The following is a 24,893-nucleotide window of genomic DNA, read 5'->3' on the forward strand; positions in this document are numbered from 1 at the left end:
GAGGCTTACACATTTTCTCTAGACAATAGGCTCAGGGATGGCGGTAAGGTTGTCAGTCTTAAGGTGCCCATACACGTACGAGTCTGGCTCGCGAGTCCGACTCGGCTCGGGTTCCAATGAGCCAGATTCGTCCGTGTGTGGGTCGCCAAGTTGGGAGTCAGCTCATGCGATTGTGGTGAAATTAATCAGAGCCCGGCTCCCGAGTCAAGGTCGCCGAGCCGGACTCGCGAGCCAGACTCGTACATGTATGGGCCCCATTACGCGCCGGCCGCCTTTCATCCCCAGAGAGATCCATGGTACTCATTTGTGTTTGATGCTGACTCGACCCCAGAGCCATAGAGCGGCTGGAAGGGTTAGGTCAATTGAAAAATCCAGTGACCTCATCGGGAATTGAACTCCCGGCTTGCAGCACAGTGCCTCAACAAAAATAGGGGGTTTTAGTACAATAAACCTTAAAAGAAACGAAGTAAACAGAACATATGGAAATACTCGGACCGTGGAAATTTCGTTACAAAAAATTCGCAAAACTTCATTTGTGCTCTTAAATGGAGAAACGTGGCCCTTGTAATGAACGAAACTAAGCCACAATGAAGGCGGTCACGGTAGCCGAGCGGTCTAAGGCATGCACTGTCTTCGCTCGCTCGGAAGCCGAGATCGTGAGTTCGAATCCCACTCAGGGCATGGATGTTTGTGTGTGTTTTTCTGTGTTTGTCTACAGGTAGAGGCCTTGCGACGAGCTGATCACCCGCCCAAGGAGTCCTACCGAATGTGTAAGATCTAGAAAAACCGAAGTGAACGGAGAAGTTCATGGAGGTAGACCTAGGACCACTGAGGCTGTAGTGCCAAGGGGGGGAAAAACAATGAAAACGGCCCTGCAAAACTTACTGTACGTCTACAATACACACTTTTATCGACTTCTGAGAGTAATGTGAGCATTATTTCTAGCGTACGGGCACGCAAGCCGAAAGCATTATTTGAAAGGCAGCCAGAAAGACTAAATAAAAGCCGATGAAAAGGAAATGAATGCTCAATTCTACACGCTATCATTACGTACGTTCGGTCTATCCGGAATTCTATTTCGTCTCGTTATCTCAGTGTGGATGTAACTTAGAAATCTCCCCATGTACTGTGCCCTACTGACGCATATTTAACGGCAGAGCTATCTACTATTTACGAAACTGCATACACAAAGCAGTTATCACGCCGTCACCAACGAAGGTAATGCGGTTTAGTACGGTCACTTAATGTCATCTATTGTCTGCCATAAGTAACCAATATTTTTTTTATTTATTGGCTGCTACGAGATGAAAGCAAAATGTTACAAAGACTAGTTCTCTTGAACTAACAATCTGTTTTAATTTGACACTAAGTTACTAAGATTATATGAAGTTAAGTTCGCCCATCGGATCCCTTAGCTGTCGGGCTGCTTGGCTAGTTCGTAAGGTTTGGTCCGTTTGAGTCGCCTGGTTAGGTTTCCCACATTTAGGAGCCTGGACGCTTCTTCATTGGCGTGTTGTCGAGGTCGGTTTCGTGTGAGGTGGCGTATCTTGCAATAATGGATGCGACTGTTTTGACACCGAGGTATCGATGGTGCTTCCTGTTGCGTACATACCAGGGCGCATCTGCTATGCGTCTTAGTACTTTGTTCTGGTATCGTTGGATTACTTCGATGTTGCATTGCGTAACCAGTATATCATGAGCTATATCACACCATTAAAAATAACTCCAAAAACTGTCAAATATGTCTGACTAAGTTTTCTTTTTCTAAACTATTTTCCATCTCACTGGAGGTCTCGTGTTCCAACGAAAACGTTCAATTTCTCTAACAGTGAGTAACGTATAACTTATATTGATTTTGTATTCCTACTTCGCAGTCGGTGTAGCGACTGGCTACGAGCTGGACGACCGAGAGGTCGGAGTCCGAGTCCTGGTTGGGCCAAGAATTTTTACTTCTCCATGTCGTCCAAGCCGGCTCTGGAGTCCACCCAACCTCCTATACAATGGGTACCGGGAGCCCTTTTCCGGGGGTAAAGTGGCCAGGGTGTGAAGCTGACCACTCACCTCCGACTAGTGCTGAGGTCAAGAAAGTGTGGATCTATACATCCATTCACCCACACGCCTTCATGGCGTAGTGCTTAATTAGTTAAGCACAGGGACAACTTTACCTTTTACCTTTACTTCAACAACTTGTCAACCTTACAAACTACACAATACAACAATAAAAAATATACCGTACATATAGCATACCCTCCATCCCCGCCACACCTCTCATCATGCCTGAGGACTACAAATCTGCGAAAAATCCTTCAAAATATTTTGGAGTCCCAAGATATTATATAATTCAATTTGAACTGATATCATACAGTGCACAGACTAACAAACACGTTCATTCATGTCAAATTCAAATGAAATGTGCATGGCTATGCTATTGGCTTGACGCTGCAATCTATAGCAGACAATTAAACTTCCCATGTCCATAAAAGCACATGCATGAAAAATCACACACAAAAAATGGGTGAAAAGGTGCATTCAAATGAAGTACCGATTTTTCTAACGTGGTGTTTCATATTCTGAATACCTCACTGGTCTTGAAGTTCATTTGATGCAGATATGATACAAATTATTCTAACACTAATCGTGCTGTAGTCGGAACAAAAATGTCCCATTGTATTTCGTTCAAAATTCATATCATCGAGAAATGTTTTGAATAAAAGTGTTTAAGCATAAGTCTTTACAGCGTTAACTGTATACACGTCATATTATTATAAATTCACAGAGGGCCAGGGGGAAACACGACCTCCCTCATGTAGAGCACCACATGTTTTCGTAACCGATCAATTAACATATCATTAAAATAACCTCCCGTAACACTACTCCTTACAATAACGTTCAGACTACCGGAAATAAAGATACTCTTTCTTACTTTGAGATATTCATAATTACACTCAATATAATTTATCTAGCTACCTTCTTTCCTCATACACATCTGATAGACAAACTTCGCAATCGTCAAAATCATGAAGTTAAAGGAAATTCCAGGGACCCCGCCACACACACACCTTACAAGGAAGATCGAATTATCTTCATTGGATTAAATTTATCATCACAACGACGGTATAAGGAGATACAAACCTGCATGCTATTTTTCGGTTGGATTTTAATCCAAATCGGGACCAAATACAGAGGCCTGAATTCAAAGAAGAAATATGAACAAACTGCTAGTGCTATCTGTTACAACAACCGAGTGTGAGTAAAGAGGGGGTTCTGTGCAAGAATATATTACTCATAACTGACGCCGGCATCAAGGCATAGAAATTCGCCACTGCCAAAACAAGTCAGCATATGGATGTTATTTTGAACGCGTTCAATCTAAGTCACAGAACACACTTCCCTTTGCTCACCTTTAATGCTACATTCTTTCTGCACCTAAAACATTGTCCTGTTCTATGGATCTTTCCTACAGCATATCTCATATCGCCCACCAGCATTCTCTGTCTCTATGGCTCTACAGCCCTCTGGACCTGGCCGTTTTTCAGTTTCTTAATCCTATAAACAGTCGGTAGGGCTCCTTGGACAGGATATCAGCCCGTCGCAAGGCCGCTACCTACACTCAGAACAACACGAACACAGGATAAACGCACACAGACATCCATACGTCGAGTGAGACTCGAATCCACTATCCCAGCGTTCGAACGGGAGAAGACGGTTCATGACACACACCACGTGCCCACTGTGACCGACATGCACTACTAGCATTAGGAAGAGGAAACACTCGTAATTACAGCATACTCTCGATTAGCAAGGGGCGGATTATCTTGGTTTGCGATTGCCTTTGGGGGGGGGGGGGGAGAATTGGGTGGGGTTTNGTGTTTGTTGGGGGGGGGGGGGGGGTTAGAATTGACTGGTGTTTCAAATATCAAAAGATAAACGTCATGTGAAAGTGCTTTTTACAACTGAGCAAGTAGAAAGCGAAGGGAATCTTCTTCGTCGTTTGAATCGACAGTCTAATATCTAGTTTTTCCCTTTTATAATATTTCCCATGCTCTCAACAAAAATCCCAGATATTATTGTTTATTTGTTTATTTATTTTGTAAGAACGCGGGATAACTGGAGACTGTGAACCGAACACTTTTAAAACATGACATGGCACTTGATATCGCATAACTTCGCTACGAGGTACATTATAAGACCCAGTTATAAGACAGTTGACAACCGATCACCTAACAACGTGAAGAGCCAAATTACATCAGATATGTAACATTTGAGGTTTTCACGGCGGTGACTATGAATAAAGCAGTCTTCTTGGATGTTGCGCCGTGTAGATTGTGCTAACCGACGTTTCGGAGGAACGTATGGCCTCCATTTTCAGGGTAGAAGAAAAGAAAAATAAAACTCCGCAAGTGAGGAACCGGCTCACAGAGTGAGCACTTGCGCGCGCTGGTTCCTCGCTTGCAGAATACCTTCTTTTTTCTTCTACCCTGAAGATGAAGGCGATACGTTCGTCCGAAACGTCGGTTAACACAATATCTACAAGGCGCCACATCCCAGAAGACTGTTTTATTTACATCAAATATCTCTATATACAATAAAGTAGAAATGATGCTGGGTGAGATTACGATAACAAAGTGCGCCGTTAGAGCGCTGAACGCAGTTGTTGCAAGTATAATTCTGGCGGTAGATGGATATGTCAACAAGTGTCCTTGTCGTCAGATGTAACTTCCATGAAAATGCATATTTAAAAATGTTTCTTGAAACCTATATTTTGTATCTTTTCATTATTTGCAGTAATAAACGTGAGCGGACTGTGAGTACGCGGAGCCCTCAGCGCCCCATACAACGGACCATGTGGAACATAACATTAGTAAAGGCCTAGTAAACCAAATATTTTAACGCACTGTCAGTCACTAATAATGAATACTGCAGTCGGCAGTAAGTCAACAATCGATCAATAATTTCATTTGTGAGAGTATCAACAGTCATTTTTATTTTATACTACATAAAGTTTATAATTCCAAGTCATTAACTAATAATCGATATCGAATTTCCGGTATGAATTTCATATGTAATATAGTTACAAAACTCCCCGATGTGAAAAGAAAGAGCTATTCAACTGAAAGCCTAATAAGGAAACCCGAAGTCATGTGACATGTGGTTCGGTGTCTGGGTGTTGCTGGAATTACAGAGTTGCGTAAAATTTACAAAATCTTCAATCTGCTGTCTGATGACGTGTCTTATCTAAAACACAGATCAGGACATAGGCCGAAGTGATGTACAGGTTCGAACAATTATGATATGAAGGAGTGGATTAAAACTCTACGCATTCCTAAGCTTGGCACTGGATGGAGTGAAGTGGTCACTGGATGGAGTGAACCTTTGGGTTCCATAAACCAAAATTTCTTTTTGCTCCCTTATGAAAGAGCCCCTAATATCCAACCTGGATGGGGCTCGAGCTACAGTCGTACAGCCCGCAACCAGCCACTGAAAATCCTGACTCCAGCTCTTGCGAAACCATTTAGCTCTTTCGTGGGGCAACAGAACAATTGCTTACTGAATGGACTAGCATTGCTGCTTCATATTTGGGAGTTGTTTCGAATCTCGGCACTGAACCGGGCTAGCCAGACTTGTCTCAGTACCTCCAGCCAAATGCCGGAATAGTACATTATTAAAATGAGCCACGACTGCTTCCTTACACGTGCTTTCCAATTATTCGTTCCCAGTAATTCTACCATTCGAAGCTGCATAACGCAAGCAATTAATAAAATCATTTTAAAATAATCCAAGACTCAACAAATCAATCAAATATTTAGTCCGTTATTACGTTACCATGATGGTTGCAGACAAAAGGGCAGAACGAACAAAAGTGTGTAGCTGTCATACTTCGAATTTCGCAAATTGAATAACGTCATATACAATTTAAAATATTCAAGCCGTAGAAACAGACCATGTCCCTTGTCACCACGGCTAGGCGCGTCCTCAGATTGCGGATGGAGGAAAGGCCCTCCAGGTATGTAGGGAAGCTGCTAGTATATTGAATAAGCAGTCGCGGACAGTCGACAAGGAGTGGTCCTCCAGCTTGGAGGTTGGGTGTGGAGCTAACAACTCCTCACCGTAAAAAAGAATGTTGTTACGAAAATGTACACAAGAGGGCTCTTGTGAACACGGTAATGAACCTTTGGGTTCCATAAAATGCTGGGAAATATTTGGGTAGCTGCAGAATTGGCGGCTTCTTAAGAAGGGCTCAGGTCCATGAGTAAGTATGTAAGTACAAACAGACCTGCAACGAAGCTCCTAGTGCAAACCTGAGCTTTGTGAAACATGAAATCCGGAATCCAACCCGAGTCGGTAAGCAGCTGCTGTGTATTGCTGCCCCAGCTTGCACTGATAGGTGATGCCGGTTCACAGAGGACTATGTAACAGCGGCTTGGTATTACTGACCGGTTACTGCAATAGCTGTCATCTGATCCCGGTGTGAAGACAATAAATTAATACTTCTCATCATACTAACCTTTAAAATAAATCTGCCTATATTTGCCTCGCAGAGGTACATTCCACACGGATATATTACAATTTTCTTCAGCCTCATGTTAATTCTTCGTGCATGCATTATCAGAATAAATAAATATAAAATTACATGGTCTCGAATGTCGAGCCCGTTTTCCCTTCAGTAAAGGGAATTAGGCATAGGTTGAGCCTATATATGGTCTGAGATGCAAAATAAAGTATCGGCAAGCTCACAGACAAGCACGACGCACACTTTCCTTTAGAGACTTAAATTTACATGATGACACCAAGAGCAATTATAGAAAACAAGTCATACATTTTAGCCATCCTCTTCTGAGCATGGCCGCCTCTGTGTTCTAGTGGTCAGAGTTCCTGGCTACAGATCCAGAGGTCCCGGGTTCGGTTCCCGGCGCTACCAGATTTTCTGAGAAGTAGTGGGTCTGGAACGGGGTTCACTCAGCCTCGTGAGGATAACTGAGGAGCTATTTCAAGGAAATAGCGGTTCTGGTCTAGAAAACCGAGATTAACGGCCGTGGGGATCCGTTGCGCTGACCACGTGACAACCCTCTATCAGCTAAAGTTGGCACTAACTTCGCCGACAAGCGACGGTCGCTCGATCGGCATAGTTCGCTTGCGGACTAAAAGTGACGGAGCTTTTATCTTCTTTTGTTTTGTGCATAATGTTATCAGGCTTGCACAGTGCAGTTTCCAACTATGTTAAATGAAACACTGAGAATTACTGGAATTTTGGACTTTGACCAACGTCCGGTATTCTAAAAAGCACAATATCAAAATTAGTCCAACATTCCTATGAAGAGGGTCATGGGGTAGGATGGGATGACGCTAGGATTCTGGAAACTGAAAGTAATAGCAGCTATGGGAAATACAAGGAATCAGCCCACATGGCATGTATAACCAATCTGATCAGCCAACCAAGTATGGATATTTCTCCCACTTGAATCCCCTCTATCAGCAGTGAGATTAGCAATTCTGGGAAGGTTAGTATCTGACAAATTCTTCACGGGTTTCTGTGCTATTATAGACCCGGGGTTCAGTTTTTATTCCAAAGATGGCGCTTGCGGTAGATAAAAAATGGTTTCACAACATGAAAGTCTTCAAGATAATCCCATGCACTAGTTTTCATGAATTTGGTTTGTGCGCTAGGTTTGTTGCATAGAATGTCCACTTCCTTTTCTGTCTTACTTTCAGGTCTGTACATGCCGTATCACAATTTTTAGCGCATATTTTACTCTTACCTCCCTCCCATTGACAAAGCCTGATCTCAGGTTTTTATGTAGCTGTAATTATGCTAACATGGGCTGTCCAATAACTGAGGTTAGCTATTAATGACGGACCCAGCAGAGCCAACAGAATGTTTCCCACCTCTCCCCTGAAAGAGGAAATAGAACCAGCTACCGAAACGCTGTGTTCTTTGGAATACCGGACGATGGACAACATCTGTCTTATGGGACATGATGCCTTGAAGATCGCAGACATTTCGGAGAGGCGTGCTATAGAGACGGAGGCTGCAAGTTCCTCCAAAAGGTCGGCAACGATCTACCAGACTATAAAGCGTGACGAAAAAAAAAACAGTAATCCTCATACTAACTGCTGTTTGAGAACCTCAATTTTTGCAAGTAGCATTAAAGCTTTGTACATGTTTGTAATTAGTAACTAAGCTGGCATGCCAAAAGACGCAGATATGTCTATTCGTATTACTCCAAACAACATTCTGCATGCCTACCTGCAATATTACCGCCATCTTTGAGCCGATTGTCTAGATAATGTGGGACCCTCAACGTCGCACAACCCTATGGGCCTTCACGGCCTGTTACAGGGATAGCTTTACTTTCTTTTTACTTACCTCCAATATTAAGGTCGCGGGATCGAATCCCGATGAGGTGGATTTTTTTAAATTACCTAATCCTTCCAGCTGCGCTATGGCCCTGGCATCGACTCAGCCTCTAACAGAAATGAGTACCAGGAATATTCCTGGGGGTAAAGGGCGGCCGGCGCGTAAGGCTGACAACTTCACCGCCATCTGTGTGCCGAATGGCTAGAAAATGTGGGAGTCACAACATCCACAACCCTATAGGCCTCCACTGCCTGTTACAGGGATATCGTTTCTTTTTTACTTTACTTTACCTCCAATATTTCATTAGTCATCGAATAAGGACGCTATGTTCTATTCAATTTTAAGAAATCAATAAAAGTTTCATATTTTCGAATATATTTACCAAACAAATTATCACGAGTCTCCATTATGTAGGGCTAGCATGTCTCCCAACTCAGACGTTTTCATGGCTGTCATGCTGTTATATGATGAGGACAAGGAGTCACTGCAAAACTCATAAATCTAGTCAAGTATTTTCCTACTGCACATATCTCAAGTCCTACAAATCCCGTATTCTGGCCTGTCACACTTACGTAAATTCACAAGCCGCATGTGTGGGAGAATAATATTTAAACGGATCTTAAAAGATTAGGGGTCGGAGGGCGTGGATTAATTTGGCTCAGGATATGGGCCAGAGGCCAGGTCTTGTCAATACCTTCGAGTTCCATAAGAGGGGGAGATTCTGACTACCTGAGCGACTATCAGCTTCTCTTCGGCGGCTCTGGTCCATGCAGTTCATTACGTTAATAATCCAAGAATGACAGACAACTGAGTACATGGGTTAGCGTGCTGAACTCGTAAGCATGTGATCATACGGCCGAATTAACGCCAAGTCCATTTGTTTTTGTTTGCAGATTACTATTGTCGTTTTTGATCCTCTTTTTAAAACGTATTTTGCCTAATGTTGTATTTTAGCGTTCTGTTGCACTGATTTGTATCCATAATGTGTATATATTTACCGTCTTTTAGTGCATAAAATTTCACTTGTCACTCCACACTACATGTTTCGGCATCATTCTGCCATCCTCAGGTGTATCACTGACGTTAAACCATTGCACTGCCTGCCGTCAAGTGTCCATTTATAGAATTATATAAAATGTGTGTTCGTCGTTGTTCAATAATACAATTTATATATTAAAACTTGTTACGACCTATCATCTTACATGTCGTATATCAAACTCGTGTGTAACGCCATTCAAGTGAAACAGGTGAAACTGTATGCACTAAAAGACGGTAAATATATACACACTATGGGTATTTTGCCTACATTAAATTTGTCAGACATAATCTCAAAGTTTCGGACCATCGGATATACCCCCAAACTTTCGCACTTTCGCCATGACTGCAATTACTCACTTATAAACAGCATTAATATAAAATTTATAGGGATATTTACGATCAGTCTGTATGCAAAATTTCACATGCCTAGCCCCAATCGTTCATTATTAGCCTATCGCCATCAGATTCACAAATAAACAAAGACTTGATGAAGCTCCATTTTGTGTCTTACACTCTACAAAAGGTTATCTTAACGGAAGATTCATTTTTGCTTTCTCAAATACGTTGTGTATATGAGAAATTAATATAAAGGTGAAAAAGTCTATCTAGAAACTTTGACGGAGTTACAGGTTTTAGGCGCCTATAGATATGAAAACGTGCGTAGTTACTGGAATATTGCGTCTGCATGTCCGTATACCGTCGCTAGCACCCAGACGGATTGATTGATTTTATTCGTATTTAATATTTGAGAAGCTTAACCGTCACTGACCGATGCCTGGCGAATATAAACACACTAGCTCCAAAAACTGGGGTCCTTCACATGAGCCACAAAACACAAAATTGTGGTTTTCTCGATTTTATCGAAATTAGTTTTACCGGTCAAACGGATTTAATCATTGGTTCTAAAGCGTTCTGACGATGGTGTATAACACTAGCTTCTAGAATACCGGACGATGGACAAAGTACAAAAATCCAGTAATTCTGCAATTTAATCGTTGTTCAGAATTCTGCAACCAACAGCGGTATACCGGGCAACAAAATATGCAGTCGAACCTTTCACTTATTCTGATATCCAGAAACCATCCTGGTGAAGTTGTGATCTGCAATAATAAAACTGTGAGTGGGTATCCATACAGGTATCTCGTTACACGCACGTAAGATTCTGACTGTTCACCGAACTTTAGATTCAACGTGCATTGAGGCAGTATGTTCCTCCTCTGTCCATCGGACTACAACAGATCACAACCCAGAAGACACAATATGAACAACAGAACATGTTTCAGGTATGTGTTAATACTGTGGCAAGCAGACCCGTTGCTAGGCAACGACCGCGGAATAAGCAAACAAGTGTGTCCTATAGCGATTTTGGAAGTGTGTACAACAGTAACACCATAATTCTTAGGGCGAGGATACACCAAGGAAACTGGCAACCGCAACGCAACCGCAATTTCCGAGAACTGTTATCAGCCTGAGTTGAACACATGTTGCTGAATGGAGCAGCACAAATAGAGGAAACGGCAATGCAGTTTGCTCAATTTGCGTTGCTCCATTCAGTAACATGTGTTCAACTCGGGCTGTTAAGAATTCTCGGAAACTGCGGTTGCGTTGTGGTTGCCACTTTCCTTGGTGTGCCCTCGCCCTTACTTGTAGTTCTGAGTTGTAAGAGTTCAATAAATCCGATTACCAATCCAAACCCCGTCTACAGTCACTAAAAACTGTGGCAATATGTTAATAGAAATACTATTCCCTGCTACTGCGCCCAATTAAACGACGGCTACACATGGGAAAGGGTACACTGGGAGAGATGAGCCATAACAAAAACTGACTTACATATGTTTAAGTGGGAGGGGGGGGGGGATTTCACCGCCGAAATTGAAGTAAGTGTATATGTTTTATACTTTTCAACACACAAAATTTTCACCTTAACTTTAAATCATAAAAATCCTTATTTTTTATTTATAGAAAAACAGCCTTGCAAAAAGTAAAATTCTAAAGGCCTATTGACGCAAACTTCCAGCATCTTACACTGAACGAAATTTTACTTGCAACATGACAAATAAATTGGTTGCTGTGTCACTTCTAACGGTAACCTTCCCATATGCAATAGCAGCATGAGTAATTGAAACTACTCCGGCACCTGTGCCAGTATATACATAATTTCTACTATTATTAACTGAACAAATACAAATGGCCACATAATAATGAACAAGAGATGAATGACTGGAGGAATGCGCACACGGGGATATTAAGGAGTCATTTACACTTGAATTAAATATAATATACCTAGTTGGTTTAGGCACTATGCTACAAGCCGGAAGGACGCGGGATCGAATCTCAATGAGGTGGATTTTTTTTCAATTTACTACCTAATCCTTCCAGCCGCACTATGGCCCTGGGGTCGACTCAGCCTCTAATAGAAATGAGTATCAGGAATATTCTTGAGGGTAAAGGGCGGCCGGCACGTAAGGCTGACAACCTTACCGCCATCTATGAGCCGACTGTCTAGAAAATGTGTGAACCTCAACATCTCACAACCCTATGAACCTCCACGGCCTATTACCTTCACTTTTTTTTTTAGTTTTTGAAGCGCATAAAACGTGAAACGATCTTGTGATCTGTAACTTATGTGGTTTGAGACTTTTCGATTTTGTAGACACAAGAATTTACTCAGAAATTATTACATACAAATAAACAGTTCCAGTGCTTACTATTTCCTCAATAATTACTGCAGTTATTGGGTGATTATGATAATGGCCTTCGGTTATCATAAAAGGCAACAGTTTTAATAAATACAGGAAGGTCCAAAAATTTACTCACTCTTTGATAGTCAATATCTTTGAAACAAAATGACACGTAGTTACAATTCTTGCGCGGTATTGTAGTGTAATGTTTTCTCAACAGATGGCGAAGGTCACATGAGTCACGTGAGTGTCGTGCCGCGTGCGCGCTGCGAGCAGAAGACAGCAGCAACAATGGCTGAAGGGTCGCTCTTTTGAGCAACGCAAGGCTGTACTGAAGTGGTACTGGACGAGGCGCAATTAAAAATGAACGGTACTGTTAACCGCCACAATTGTGTTTATTGGGCTCCTGTAAATCCGCACATTCACATGGGCAAGGAAGTGAATCTACCGGGTGTTAATGTGTGGTGTGGTCTGTCATCGCGCGGTTTGAATGGTCCTCTCTTCTTTTAAGGTACCGTAACTGGTCAGGTGTATCTCGATATGCTTCAGACACCGATTTTCCCCGCCATTCGAGAGTTGTTTGGAGATGAGAGATTTTACCTACACCAAGACGGTGCTCCACCTCACTACCATCGAGATGTCAGGGCGTACTTGGATTGACACTCTACCTGGACGATGTTAAGGTCGAAGCGGTGCTATTGAGTACCCACCACGGTCTCCAGACCTAACACCTCTCGACTTCTACCTATGGGGAACCTTGAAGGTTGAAGTTTATCGACAAAAGTCAGCTACACTGAACGCGTTACGAGAAACCGTCGAAGCGTCTGTGCAGCCATCACACCGGACACACTGACAGCCGTAGTTCGCTCAGCAATTCGGCGGCATCGACGATGTTTAGCCGCTAATGGTGGTCACTTCGAACGTATACGGTGATTCTCTCTCTCTCCGCGCAAGAATTGTAATTACATGTCATTTTGTTCCAAAGATATTGACTATCAAAGAGTGAGTACATTTTTTTTACCCCTCTGCATATATAAGACACTTTTATTTCAACATAGAAATAACCAAGGCAGTTTGCTCAAGCAATAATGTTCCTAACATGTATTCAGGAGGTGCGTGGTTAAAGTTTTTGCCGATAACTATCCTGACTGATTCCTTTCATCCTTTCCAATTGACCATTCATTAATCATCCTACCATTTGACACTACAGCCTGAGCTACCAGCACTGTTATTAAATAAATCCTAAATCTATAAATAAAAATAAAGAAAATCATACGTGCTGTGTCCAAATACTTTTGCGTATTACTACACTATTTATATTATATAACAAATAAGCAAATCTAATCTTAGTTTCCAAAATCATACGCTTATAAAATCTACATTAGACAGAAAAGACGCTAGGTTCAGTCACTATGACTACATTACAAGACTGGCAATCGGGTAATTGGTGATCTCTTCCCGGTATGGGCAGTCTTTTCCCTTCACAACTATGTCGAGATCATCTCTTGCACCCACCCAGCTACCAAATTAGTAAGAACCGGAGTAATGCAGCCGGGCCATGAAGCTGACACCACCTGGTGCCGCGGATCAGAACGCGCTGCTGTATGCCTTCACTCCCCGAATGTCTAATGGCGTGATGCTTAATGAACCACAGGGACAACTTTTACTTTACCTTCACAACACACAATATACTGTTTCATAACCTGAACTGTGTAACATAACCTTGCATTCATACATCAGAAATAAATGTCAATGACTGACAATAAATGTACGAAGTTCGGAACGCTCGGTGATACATGCATCTGATTAAGGCCCTTCAACAACATAAACAGCGTCATTCCTCGCAAGTAAATACGTTTTTGCAACACACGCCCAAAAAGTAAAGAACACTGACACACCAAATACGTAAGCTGCACCAAGTGTAGAAAAATTATGCGAGAAACGTCATGTTTCAGTCTTTTACCTTTAGTAACACTCCTTCCCAGCACTCGATGCTCTGGTGTTGGGGAAATATTATGTACTCCGGTCTTAACGGTCACACTATTCACAATTGAAAGATATCAATCACTTGTACGTGCAACAATTTACTGTTCGGGTTTCATTAAATCTGTGTTAAATACTGCTTTATCGTTCAAACAAAATAACAAACATACATATTCCTTACAACACATCAACAGCAACTCAGCAGCATCCACAGCAGTCATTAATGGGCGTGGTTAACTTACGAAAACTTTCCGATGACACACGACTTACCACGAGTTCAAAACAAATGACTACTCAGTAGTACATTCATGGATTATAACTATAAGAGTTCTGTGCCGCTATCTTATAGAATTTGGAGAAACTAAGTGGCTAGTGGGAGGTACTCGAACTTACTATCCGTTACTTTCGCCTACAGACAACAAGTAAAGAATTCGTGCTGGACAGAAATTCGCCAATAATACGTGCCTGTACTATCCGTTACTTTCGCTTACAAACTTCAAGAAGTTCAAGAATTCGTGCTGGACAGAAATTCGCCAGTTACTGCAAGCGTACTGAAATTAATAGGTAAACTGATTTTGTTTTCCTGCCATTCTGTTTCACGTACAAAACCGTGATTTCCTCCGCCCACTTGTAAATGTTATGAAATTAATGCATGACAAAAAAAGAAAGATATGCTGTCGTCGCTTGTTCCATTGACATGTGGATTATCTTTGCAGTTGATCCTGAATAACAGCTAACATTTATTTTATTTGGGATCATTGCAATGGTGAAAATTATTATTGATTGTGGTCTGGATTATAATACCAAGGACTACAGAAGAAACGTGTTGCCAAAATTTTCCCGGTGGAGTTTCTGGGGATGGATGCAACAGGTTCTTCCAAATGCGGGTAACGACCTGTGAAGCTGCATGGTATCCTAACCCATACCATACTATAAATTTACAGTAAGGTCTCTGTTTTCCCAACTCCAGCAATCCATGTCCCAACTTTCATGTCCTTATTCCAACTCTTCAGTCACACAAGTGCATTAATTTGACATGGAGGCTGTGGCTGAGTTTGTAATAGGTCCTGAAATTTGGTAACCATCTGCATAACACAGCATCATAACCAATGGAGGTAGCAGGTTCTGCCAAAATGCCAATTAACAAGTAAACTGGTTTTTGCATGTCATTAGTTTATGAAAACCAGTCTACGCTTAAATTAGATACCCTGCATAAGACTAGGCAGTCTAATAACCAAGAACACGCAAAAAAAAAAATACATTCTGATCACCAGCAACTAACTGAAATACAAATCAGTGACTGGAATGAACTGTTTGATTTTTGTGAATTTGAATCAAACCATTACAACTAAGAAGCCTTCTGAAAATGAAAACAAAACATGAAAAATGAATCAATTTGAACATCCGAGCAGAGGATATGCAACCCAAACTAAGAATACACAATTTGCATCCTTGGTTTGTTGTCCTAAGTCATCACTCATGCTGATATGGGCTTCTTGCACTGTAGCACATCTAGTACAGTATTCTGAAGCATCACAGAAACTAACTGATCAACTCACACATCAGTATTCCATGAGCTTATGCAAAAATAACTTACAGACATGCTTTGCATCTCTCATGTCCAGAAGAATTTGTTTCATTTTGATATTTCATGAAAAAACACTTTGTTACACTAGTCCCTTATATCAAACACTGTATTAGGATTAAACAAACTTATATGTTTATCACAGGAAATGTTCACCATACTGAAAAGAATTTTTATAGTAACTGATCATAATACAGTAAATACAGTATCCTCACATTTATGATTACTTGACACATCGCACTCTTGTTCCAACAACCAAGTCAGCAACTTTTCAGTCCTGTCAAATGGGTTGAAAAAGGGCTGCAGAGAATTGTACTGACTAGTGCTTTGTAGTCCAGTGAGTCTTCTGAGGAACACATCACCTCCATATTCTTGGTCAAAGAGTAGGCCAAGCAAGAAACCAGCATGAAGCAGGCAGAAATGTCACTGAATTTTCACTGGACTATATGGTGTTAATCCCAGAAGACAGAACTCATCTATATTTCTTCCTTTGAAATTTATGCTTTAATGTGTCCTCCAATTAATTTCATTTTTGTGTATATTACACTAGAATGAATTGCATCAACACAGTGAAGTAAACTGTTAAATATAGATATCTGTACATAATTGAAACCTGCTTCCTATATATATATATATTATAACATGGTGTTTGTTATTGGTCCTATCTATCATGTGTGTAAGTCCAATCCCACTTCTGATACAAGTTTCATCATATATTTCTTCCATTGCATCTACCTCCATTTCTTGGCCATTTGTTGTATTTTGGGAGAGTCTACAGGCAGAAGCATGTGGACTCCCAGTCATATCTTTGCCCGAAACTTGTCCTTTACTTACTTGTCACTTTTATGTAGAATATAAAGTAAAATTCAACAGAAAACAAAAATTAATTATTGTATTCTAACACCACCCTATGTCTTCTCGGTTTGTTATAGCCCTTGCTGGTCGTAGCTAGATTCCTCATGGTGGACCGCGAAATACAACTGCTCTCTTGCTGTGTGTGGAATGACGAAATGGATGCACATTACCTCTGGATCAGCAGAAATGCATAGTGATTTTGATGAGAAATTGCCACCGAAGAAAATCAAGATAAATTACAAGAGAAATTACCACAATTCAGGTGATAATTTGATAGAAATGTTACCCAGTAAGGACAGTAATAACCAGTTGGTGTTACCAACAACCCAAACAAAAAGTAATAGTTCAACTTCAAGTAGCAATGGGACCAACTTCAAAAAGGATGGTATACAGCACATGCTTAAATCCAAAAGACAAAATATAATCAATCTGGAACTTACAGCTGCAAATGCTGGACTACGCGTACATAATAAAAAAATAAAACGTAAACCTCGAGCTTGTGATTCTGGGTTGGCTGCCAAACGTCTGAAAGAATTACAAGCAAGACTTGCTGAAGAATGGGTGAGGAAAGGAACTTCTGAAGGTCGCAAAAGTGAAGAGTCTCCAAAACGAATACAGAAGGTAGAAAGTCGTAGTACAAGTTCTTTGGGTTTGAGTAAATGTGGTGCTACAAAACTGTTAGAAGTACTTCCAAAAAGGGTAACACCTGAACATAATATTTGTCCTAAACAAAGCTACATGCAAACAGACAATCTTCCTTCAAAAAAACAACATGAATCTTGTGAAAGAGGTGCCAGGTACGACAGTGATGATAAAAGGTTTCTTGACCAAAATTTTTCTACACAGCATCCTTACCTAATAGCTGCAGAGGAAACACTAGAAGATGAACTTATGGAGTGGGAACCAATTGAAGATGAGAAGATTCTGTCACATATTCAAGAAGTTCGTGCTCAGATTCAGCACGACAGTGGCATTAATCTTGATGACAGAGAGAACGTGGACTATGGTAGGAACTCTATCTTTTCTGCTGATGGAAAGCAACAGTGGTTCATTGTTCTTGACACAAATATACTGATTTCTAGTTTGAAGTATGTTGAAGAGCTGCGTGATACAAATTTTAAAGGTTTGGGGTTCCCTGTCTTGGTTATTCCATGGCAGGTTCTGCAAGAATTGGACATACTGAAGGACTGTAAATGCAGTAAAAGTTCCGCTCTTTCTGCAAAGGCAAGAAGTGCAGTATCATTCCTGCATTTCAACTTCATGTCAGAACATCCACGAATCAGAGGCCAAACAGCATCAGATTCAGTTCCAAATGACTTCCAAATTGAAGTTCCAGATGATGCTATTATTCACTGCTGCCTTCTGATAGCACAGAGGACAAATCGTGTGATTCTTTTATCAAATGACAAAAACCTATGCAATAAAGCTATTGTAAATGGAATAAAAGCATACAAAAGAGCAGAAATACAACAAGAACTTGAACAATTGAGCTCCGACTCTGTACACCAAGTTCAGATACAGTCTTCATCAGGAAATGAACTACCTAATGGAAATATGGATATACCAGAACCAATGTATTCATTATCTACTGATAAAGCATCTTCTATTGCTGACTCAGTATTTTGCAAGCTGAAGATGCTTTTAAAAGAGCTTCTCAGCAAGGTACTGGAAAGTGAGATGTACAAAGTGTATGATATTTCATGGAAGATTATTGTTGCTGTCAAACCACCGTGGACTTTATCAGACATAATAGTTTGTTTGCTCAAGCACTGGATAGCAGTTTTTAGTTTTGTTTTACCAGCAGGAATCAAAAGTACCTTAGAATTTCTAAATAGGGTTTTTGGAAATGCAACACAGAGTAAATGTTATGGGTATTCTTTACACGAGGTAAGGACAGTACTACAGGCAAGCTTACGCCTTTGCATGGGAATAAAGCCAAGCGAGTATCGTAACTTGGTGTCAACATGTGTGACAAATATAGAGATACTGCAAAAATATTGTGAATAACATTGTCAGCAATAACTATACACGGTACGGAAGGTACATTCAAGTCTCCTGTTAAAATTAGGCAGAGGCCATGAAAATTGTGGATTGAAAAAGTGCAGGAATTTAATCCACATCTTTGTGGAGCAATGTGTGATGTGCATTGTTGAGTTGGTGTTTGACCTTTGAAGGGACAGTAATTGAAGTGAGTCAGTTACATATATGGTAGTTATGTTAAACTGTCACCACAACAGGATGCACACTATGAAGTCTGTTTCCTACATAGCCAAGGTTATTAAGTACTGTGTCATCCAGGATCAAAAGATCACATAACTAACTTCGTGATGCTGTCTGAGTAAGTGTTTGGGAATAAATCATTTGTATTTGCACATATTTTGATGCACTAAGTACTGGATATCAAATTGTTTTGTACTTTTTTCAGATGTTTCAGTCCGGGCATTATAAAACAATTTTAATTACATTATACATAGTGTAAGTTATTTTACAGGGACTGATGATACACATAAAAACAATGCTATTGAATAGGATATATTTTTTAATACTTCGTAATAATATCCTAGATCATACATGATATAGACAGCAGCGTAACAAATTTTCAAACCGAATGAAGCCTAGGTATGTAAATAAACTGAAATTGCTAATGGACCCAAATATGAAATTTTTTAAAAATATGGTTAAGAAAAAACATTCTTATATATATCCTATGTATACAGTGTAGTATATGTATATGGTTTGTAATTAGCTGCATGTACAAATACAGTATTTGGCCACAGCATGGTTGTCTTGTATAATGTCCCATACAAATCTGCTTAGCCAGAAATTAATGAATACAGTAACATTTCTATCAACCTTTTAGCTGTACTGAAATTTTCACTTATTCTGTATATAAGACAGCATTCAAGACTCAGTTAACCTGCTCTCTTGCTCTTACTGCATTTGAACTCTATTTATTTGCTTCATTGAAGTTACACTCGCAACTTCTAGCTGGCAGATGTTTGTAATGGAAAAATAAACTCTAATATGGGTAATGCCAATTCCTTGTGAGAGGTGACTTAGAGATCCAAATTGCCTGGCTGAAATGTAACGCAATATTCGTTAAATTAGGGAGAAATTATTAAACACAATCAACATATCTTGTGTGCTGAAAATAACCACAACAGAAAACTGCCTGATGCGGATGAACTTTATTAAAAAAACATGGAATGTGCAGTGACTGGCGTTATCACAGTCTAATACTTGCTGCAATTAATGATGATCAAGCAATTACACAGCATGTCTGATGAATGATAATTTTTTATGTTCAATAATTATATTAACATTTGTAAAAATAAAAAAAAAACACTGATCTGATCACATGCTTTACCCAAACATAAATATTCAAAGCATGTCTGATGAATGATAATCTTTTGTGTTTAATAATTACATTAATATTTGTAAAAAAAAACACTGATCTGATCACATGCTTTACCCAAACATAAATATTCATCATACAATGAATGAAAAGCAATGGAATCAAATAAATACATGTTTGTTCTCCCTGATAATCACCTTTCTGCTGATATGAGCAAAGCCCTTAATTCAATTTTAAATTTTCTACTACACCTTATTAGGAGAGCAGGGAAATGTCCTGAAAACAGGCATTTAAAAACTGAAGGAACGTCTGTTCATTACAGCTGTATGAAGTGTATCTTAAATTTTAAATTCATAGATATGATATTTTACATCAGAGACTTGATGCTACAAAATTTTTAAAAATATTCCCATTCAAATGAAAATCTGTATTTTTTAGTCTTCACACATAAGAAATAATTCTGAATATTCACTCTCACACACACACACACACACAATGAGCATCTCTCATACACAAGAAACTTTAATCAACAGTGACATAAATACGTATTTGAAAATTCACAGCCATAATATTCATTCCAGTCCTAGTACCCAGTTTATACCCTGAACAAGAAACAGAATAAGTGGCTGCCATGCTACAAGCCATCTAATCCAGTCCAACAGTTGACCATAAAGCACATGAGGCCGCTCCCATCTGGCATATGTTAAGGTTGTAACTTCATTTTAAAATACTGTCTTTTACAAAAAGGAAGCATTCCAGTTAGAATCAACATTGTATAATTTTACTAGCATTAAATATTTGTCTACAAGGTTGGATACAAAATATATAATGCTGGTAGGGTATTTGTGTGTATGTGTAGGAAATATTTACAAAACATGCCACTATCTGAGAAATGTCTCTGTAGAAAGAATTCAGATTATACACGATGTGTACATGCACATTAGTTAATGGCAAAATGGTTGAGTGAATACACTGACCTACTGCTGCAAAGTAAAAATGAAGTCAGTAATTGAGTTGAACATGGTTTCATAAATTCTGATGACAGTAATAATATTCAGGCGTTATTGAGGCGTTATATTTATTGCTTATATTTATCTTGAAACTAAAGCGCATAATAATCTTTTGTACTTAATATATTTTGGGTGGAATTGTATATAGAAGATTCATGTTACTGATAATTTAAATTCTTTGTTTTAATCTGTTTGTATTTAATGAAATTGTTATTACACTGTGTACTATTTTATATCGTTTTTATTGTTTATCTTGACTGTTTCAATGTTTGGAACTTATTTTAATATTATTATTGACATGTTCTATATCCAGGGTTGTATTTCAACCTATGTTTTGGATTTACTGAATTTGAAATAAATGAATGAATGAAGTGAGCATTAAATATTTCTTGATCAGAACAGTTACATGACTGGAGTGAAAATGCTGAATTCGATCATGATGCACTCAGCAACAATATGCATATTCAGCAAGCAGCAGTAGTTGAGGGCTGAAAATATGTGGATTCAAGGCAATGAAAGACCACATATCTTTTACTTTATAAAAGGCAGACTTCAGAACTCATGTAAACTCACCAACTGATGCAACACTCATTGAATACTTTCCTTTCTCTTTGACAACGTACTTATTGAAGTCCTAGTCTGGAATATGAACAGGGAGGGTGCCAAGAAAATTTGAGAAATGCAGCTGAGTTAGGATTTCATTGGTAAATGCAGGGTTATGTGAAGTGCACTAAATAAAGGCACTTCTGGATCTCACAGTAATCATGGAGATCATGCACTACCAGACATCAAAAGATTACTTTTCACACTTACTTACGGAGGTGAGCCGTTCTGGAGGAGCCGCCAATTTTGCAGCTACTCAAGAATTTCCCAGCATTTTATGGAACCCGGAGGTTCATCATTGTGTTCACAAGAGCCCTCCACTGGTCCCTATCCTGGGCCAGATCTATCCAATCCATACCATCGCATCCTATCTCTAAGATCCATTCTAATGTCCACCCACCTATGCCTTGGTCTTCCCAGTGGTCTCTTTCGTTCTGGCTTTCCCACCAATATCCTATACACATTCCTTGTTTTCCCAATTCGTACTACATGCCCTGCCCACCTCATCCTCCTTGACTTGATCATTCTAATTATACTTGGAGAAGAGTACAAGTTATGAAGCTCCTCATTATGCAGTTTCCTCCAACCTCCTGTCACTTCATCTCTCTTTGGTTCAAATATTCTCCTCAAACACCCTCACTCTATGTTCCTCCCTTAATGTCAGAGACCAAGTTTCACACCCATACAGAACCACAGGCAAAATTATAGTTTTGTATATTCTAATTTTTATGTTTTTGGACAGCAGATGAGAAGATAAAAGGTTTTGGACTGAATGGTAGCAAGCATTACCCGTTCAATATCTTTTTAATTTCCTCTTGAATCAGGTTTCGATCTGTTATTGTTGTTCCCAAATATCTGAACTGTGCCACATTTTCAAAACATCTGTTTCCTATCTTTATGTCATGATTTTACCCTGCATTTTGGTGACGAGACAGCAACATATACTTAGTTTTCTCTGCGTTTACTTCTAGACCAACCTCTTTACTTCCGTCAGTTAAAGTCCATGTGTTTTTCTTTATGGTATCTACATTATCACCCAGTAGATTCACATCATCGGCATAGGCCAACAGCTGATGTGTCCCTTTAATTTCAGTCCCAACTGGTTTCCCTCAACTTTCCTAATGGCATATTCTAAAGCAAAGTTGAAAATGAGTGGCGATAAAGCATCTCCTTGTTTTATACCATTCTGGATAGGAAATTTATCAGACAAATGTTTACCTACACAGACTTTGCTGTTTCATTTAAACACTTTTTAATCAACCTAACTAGTTTCATGGGTATCCCAAAATCTATCAGAATATTGTACAATACTTCCCTCCTAACTGAATCGTAGGCTTTCTTGAAGTCTATGAATAGCTGAGGTATTGTCTCATCGTACTCCCATTTTTTCTCCAATATCTGACGAATGCAAAAGATCTGATCTGTAGTTGATCTGTTACCACACTGATGATCCCCAATAATTTCATCTATTGTAACTGAACCATGCAGGAACCTCAGCAATGTTGTTGATTTACATTCTTAATTACAGTGTACTACATGTAAACGAACTGTATTACTGTTAACACAAGATGATACAGAATTGACCCCAGCACCAGCAGACGCCAAGGACGACATATGGTCTTTCTGAGGGACAAGCAAGCTGCAAGTCACTTGAAATCCAGAATGGAGCAGGAAGTATCCCGCTGCGTTTTCTGGGAATTTCAATGCTTAACTTCGATGGTGCGAGTCTTTGAAAATTTGAGACTTGACAGATACGAGTCGCAATAATTTTCAAAGGGGCATACCAAGCGATTGTTAGCGTACCTTCATTTATATGAGAGCTGTCAGAAGGACCGTCTCGTACTTAGGCCCAAATTTACAAGGATCTTGTTAGGGACTGGCTGAAAGTAAATGAGAGAAACACCCAAATTTTAGGTTCAGCCAATCAGCAAAATTTCAGAGGAGAGGAAACCAGGCGTTCCCAGAACCGTCAGGACTTCTGCCTCTCCAAAGCAAGCAGTAGCTAAAAGGGAATAACAGGAGTCAGTCATCAAAAGGGAGTAACAGGAGTGAGTCTTCTAAAGGGAATAACTGGAGTCAGTCATCTAAAGTGAGTAACTGGAGTCAATCGTCTTGGGGAGTAACAGGAGTAACCTCCCGGACGTTAAATCGGTGTTGGCCCAGTCTGGTACACAAATTCAAAGTGCTACAGCCTTGTAATATGTAATTCTAATTCATATCTATAATAAAGAGCAACAGTGTTGGTGAAGTGTGAGTTTGAAGTGTTCTCTCTCTCCTTGTGTGAGCAAGGCCCAGAAGTCGCCCTGAGACAGAATCTCATCCTACCGTCTGAGCAGTCAGAACCCCAAACGCCCGCCTACCCACATCCCCACCTTTGTTTTCCCCGTTCAAAATTCGTGGATTTCACCTAAGTCCACTGGCGCCCATACAAATTCAAAATCAGAGTAATCCCACACCCTACCCTGAACCAGACAGCAACAAGGAAGCAGCAGATGAAAGTGGCGACCAACTTGTGGGGCTTGAAGTCTCACTGAGCAGTTACAGAGTTAAAAGTGATGCCAAACGTGTAGGCGAATGTGACGGCAGTTATAAAAGTGGAGACCAATGTAAGGGCACCAAGAGGACAGTTAGACTATATATGGACTTAACCTTGAAAGAAGAATATTGGACAAAATATTATATGAAGTTGACAGTAGTGATATCCCCCGATAATTACTACAGTCAGTTTTATCACCCTTCTTGTGAACTGTGGACTCCTTCCACTGATTAGGCAATTTTTCCTTATGCCAAATAGAAGTAATTAGATTGTGGATCTTAGAACGTAATATTTTGCCTCCTGCTTGAATAAGTTCTGCCGGAATTTGATCACTACCTGGAGATTTATACCGTTTCAATTTTGCATTAGCACTTTCAACCTCAAAAGGTCTAGGATCAGGTGTTAACGGCTAAGCTGTATCGATTTCTGTCTGCCTAACATCACTGACCCTATGTACACTCAATAACTGAGAGAAGTAGTTCCTCCACGTATTCAAATATTGTGGGAATCTGCAAGCAGATCACCATTCTCATCCTTCTCTAAGTTACTGCTAGGCTGGTAACCCCTCTTAAAGTCATTTATTCCTCTATATAGATCTATAATAATCTTGTTCTTACTGTTCATTGCAAGCTCATCAATTTTGTCTTTCAGATATTCCCTCTTTTTGTTCCTGAAATCCCTGCTGGTTTCACGTCTTATATTGTTCAGATTATCCCCATTTAACTCGCTTGGATCCTGTAACCCAGTGCTGTCCAACGTTCTTATGTACAAAATTCACTGATGCCTATGGAGGTGCAGCCGCCACCACACAACTGCTACTACTACTACTACTACTACTACTACTACTACTACTACTACTACTACTACTACTACTAATAATAATAATAATAA

General features: G+C 39.9%; 3 protein-coding genes across 10 annotated transcripts in view; 1 reads left to right on the top strand and 2 right to left on the bottom strand.

The window, feature by feature from the left end:
- The window catches only part of LOC111871282 (protein kinase C and casein kinase substrate in neurons protein 1), a 157,392-nt gene extending 143,126 nt beyond the window's left edge, over nt 1-14,266 (bottom strand). The window contains exon 1 of one of the 3 annotated variants that reach the window (XM_023864274.2): nt 14,039-14,266. The gene's annotated coding sequence lies outside the window, so the exon portion shown is untranslated. The remainder of the gene's footprint in view (nt 1-14,038) is intronic. The other 2 variants (XM_023864269.2, XM_023864272.2) reach the window with 2 other exon arrangements.
- Nucleotides 14,267-14,382: 116 nt separating this feature from the next.
- On the top strand, nt 14,383-19,990 carry LOC111871283 (transcriptional protein SWT1). Of its 2 annotated transcripts, XM_023864276.2 has the most exons (3): nt 14,383-14,622; nt 14,775-14,945; nt 16,576-19,990. In XM_023864276.2, the coding sequence occupies exon 3, from the start codon at nt 16,646-16,648 to the stop codon at nt 18,503-18,505; it is 1,860 nt and encodes a 619-aa protein (XP_023720044.1). In that variant the 5' UTR covers nt 14,383-14,622; nt 14,775-14,945; nt 16,576-16,645; the 3' UTR covers nt 18,506-19,990. The 2 variants fall into 2 exon arrangements, with proteins under 2 accessions (XP_023720044.1, XP_023720043.1); XM_023864275.2 differs by lacking the exon at nt 14,775-14,945.
- Nucleotides 19,991-20,105: 115 nt separating this feature from the next.
- The window catches only part of LOC111871284 (RING finger protein 121), a 21,808-nt gene continuing 17,020 nt past the window's right edge, over nt 20,106-24,893 (bottom strand). For all 5 annotated transcript variants that reach the window (XM_023864277.2, XM_023864280.2, XM_023864279.2 and 2 more), the window contains one exon: nt 20,106-20,546. In XM_023864277.2, the coding sequence (XP_023720045.1) occupies nt 20,426-20,546 (121 nt within the window). In that variant the 3' untranslated portion in view covers nt 20,106-20,425. The remainder of the gene's footprint in view (nt 20,547-24,893) is intronic.

Source organism: Cryptotermes secundus, unplaced genomic scaffold, assembly GCF_002891405.2.
Source record: "Cryptotermes secundus unplaced genomic scaffold, Csec_1.0 scaffold825, whole genome shotgun sequence".
Classification (NCBI taxonomy): Eukaryota; Metazoa; Arthropoda; class Insecta; order Blattodea; family Kalotermitidae; genus Cryptotermes; species Cryptotermes secundus.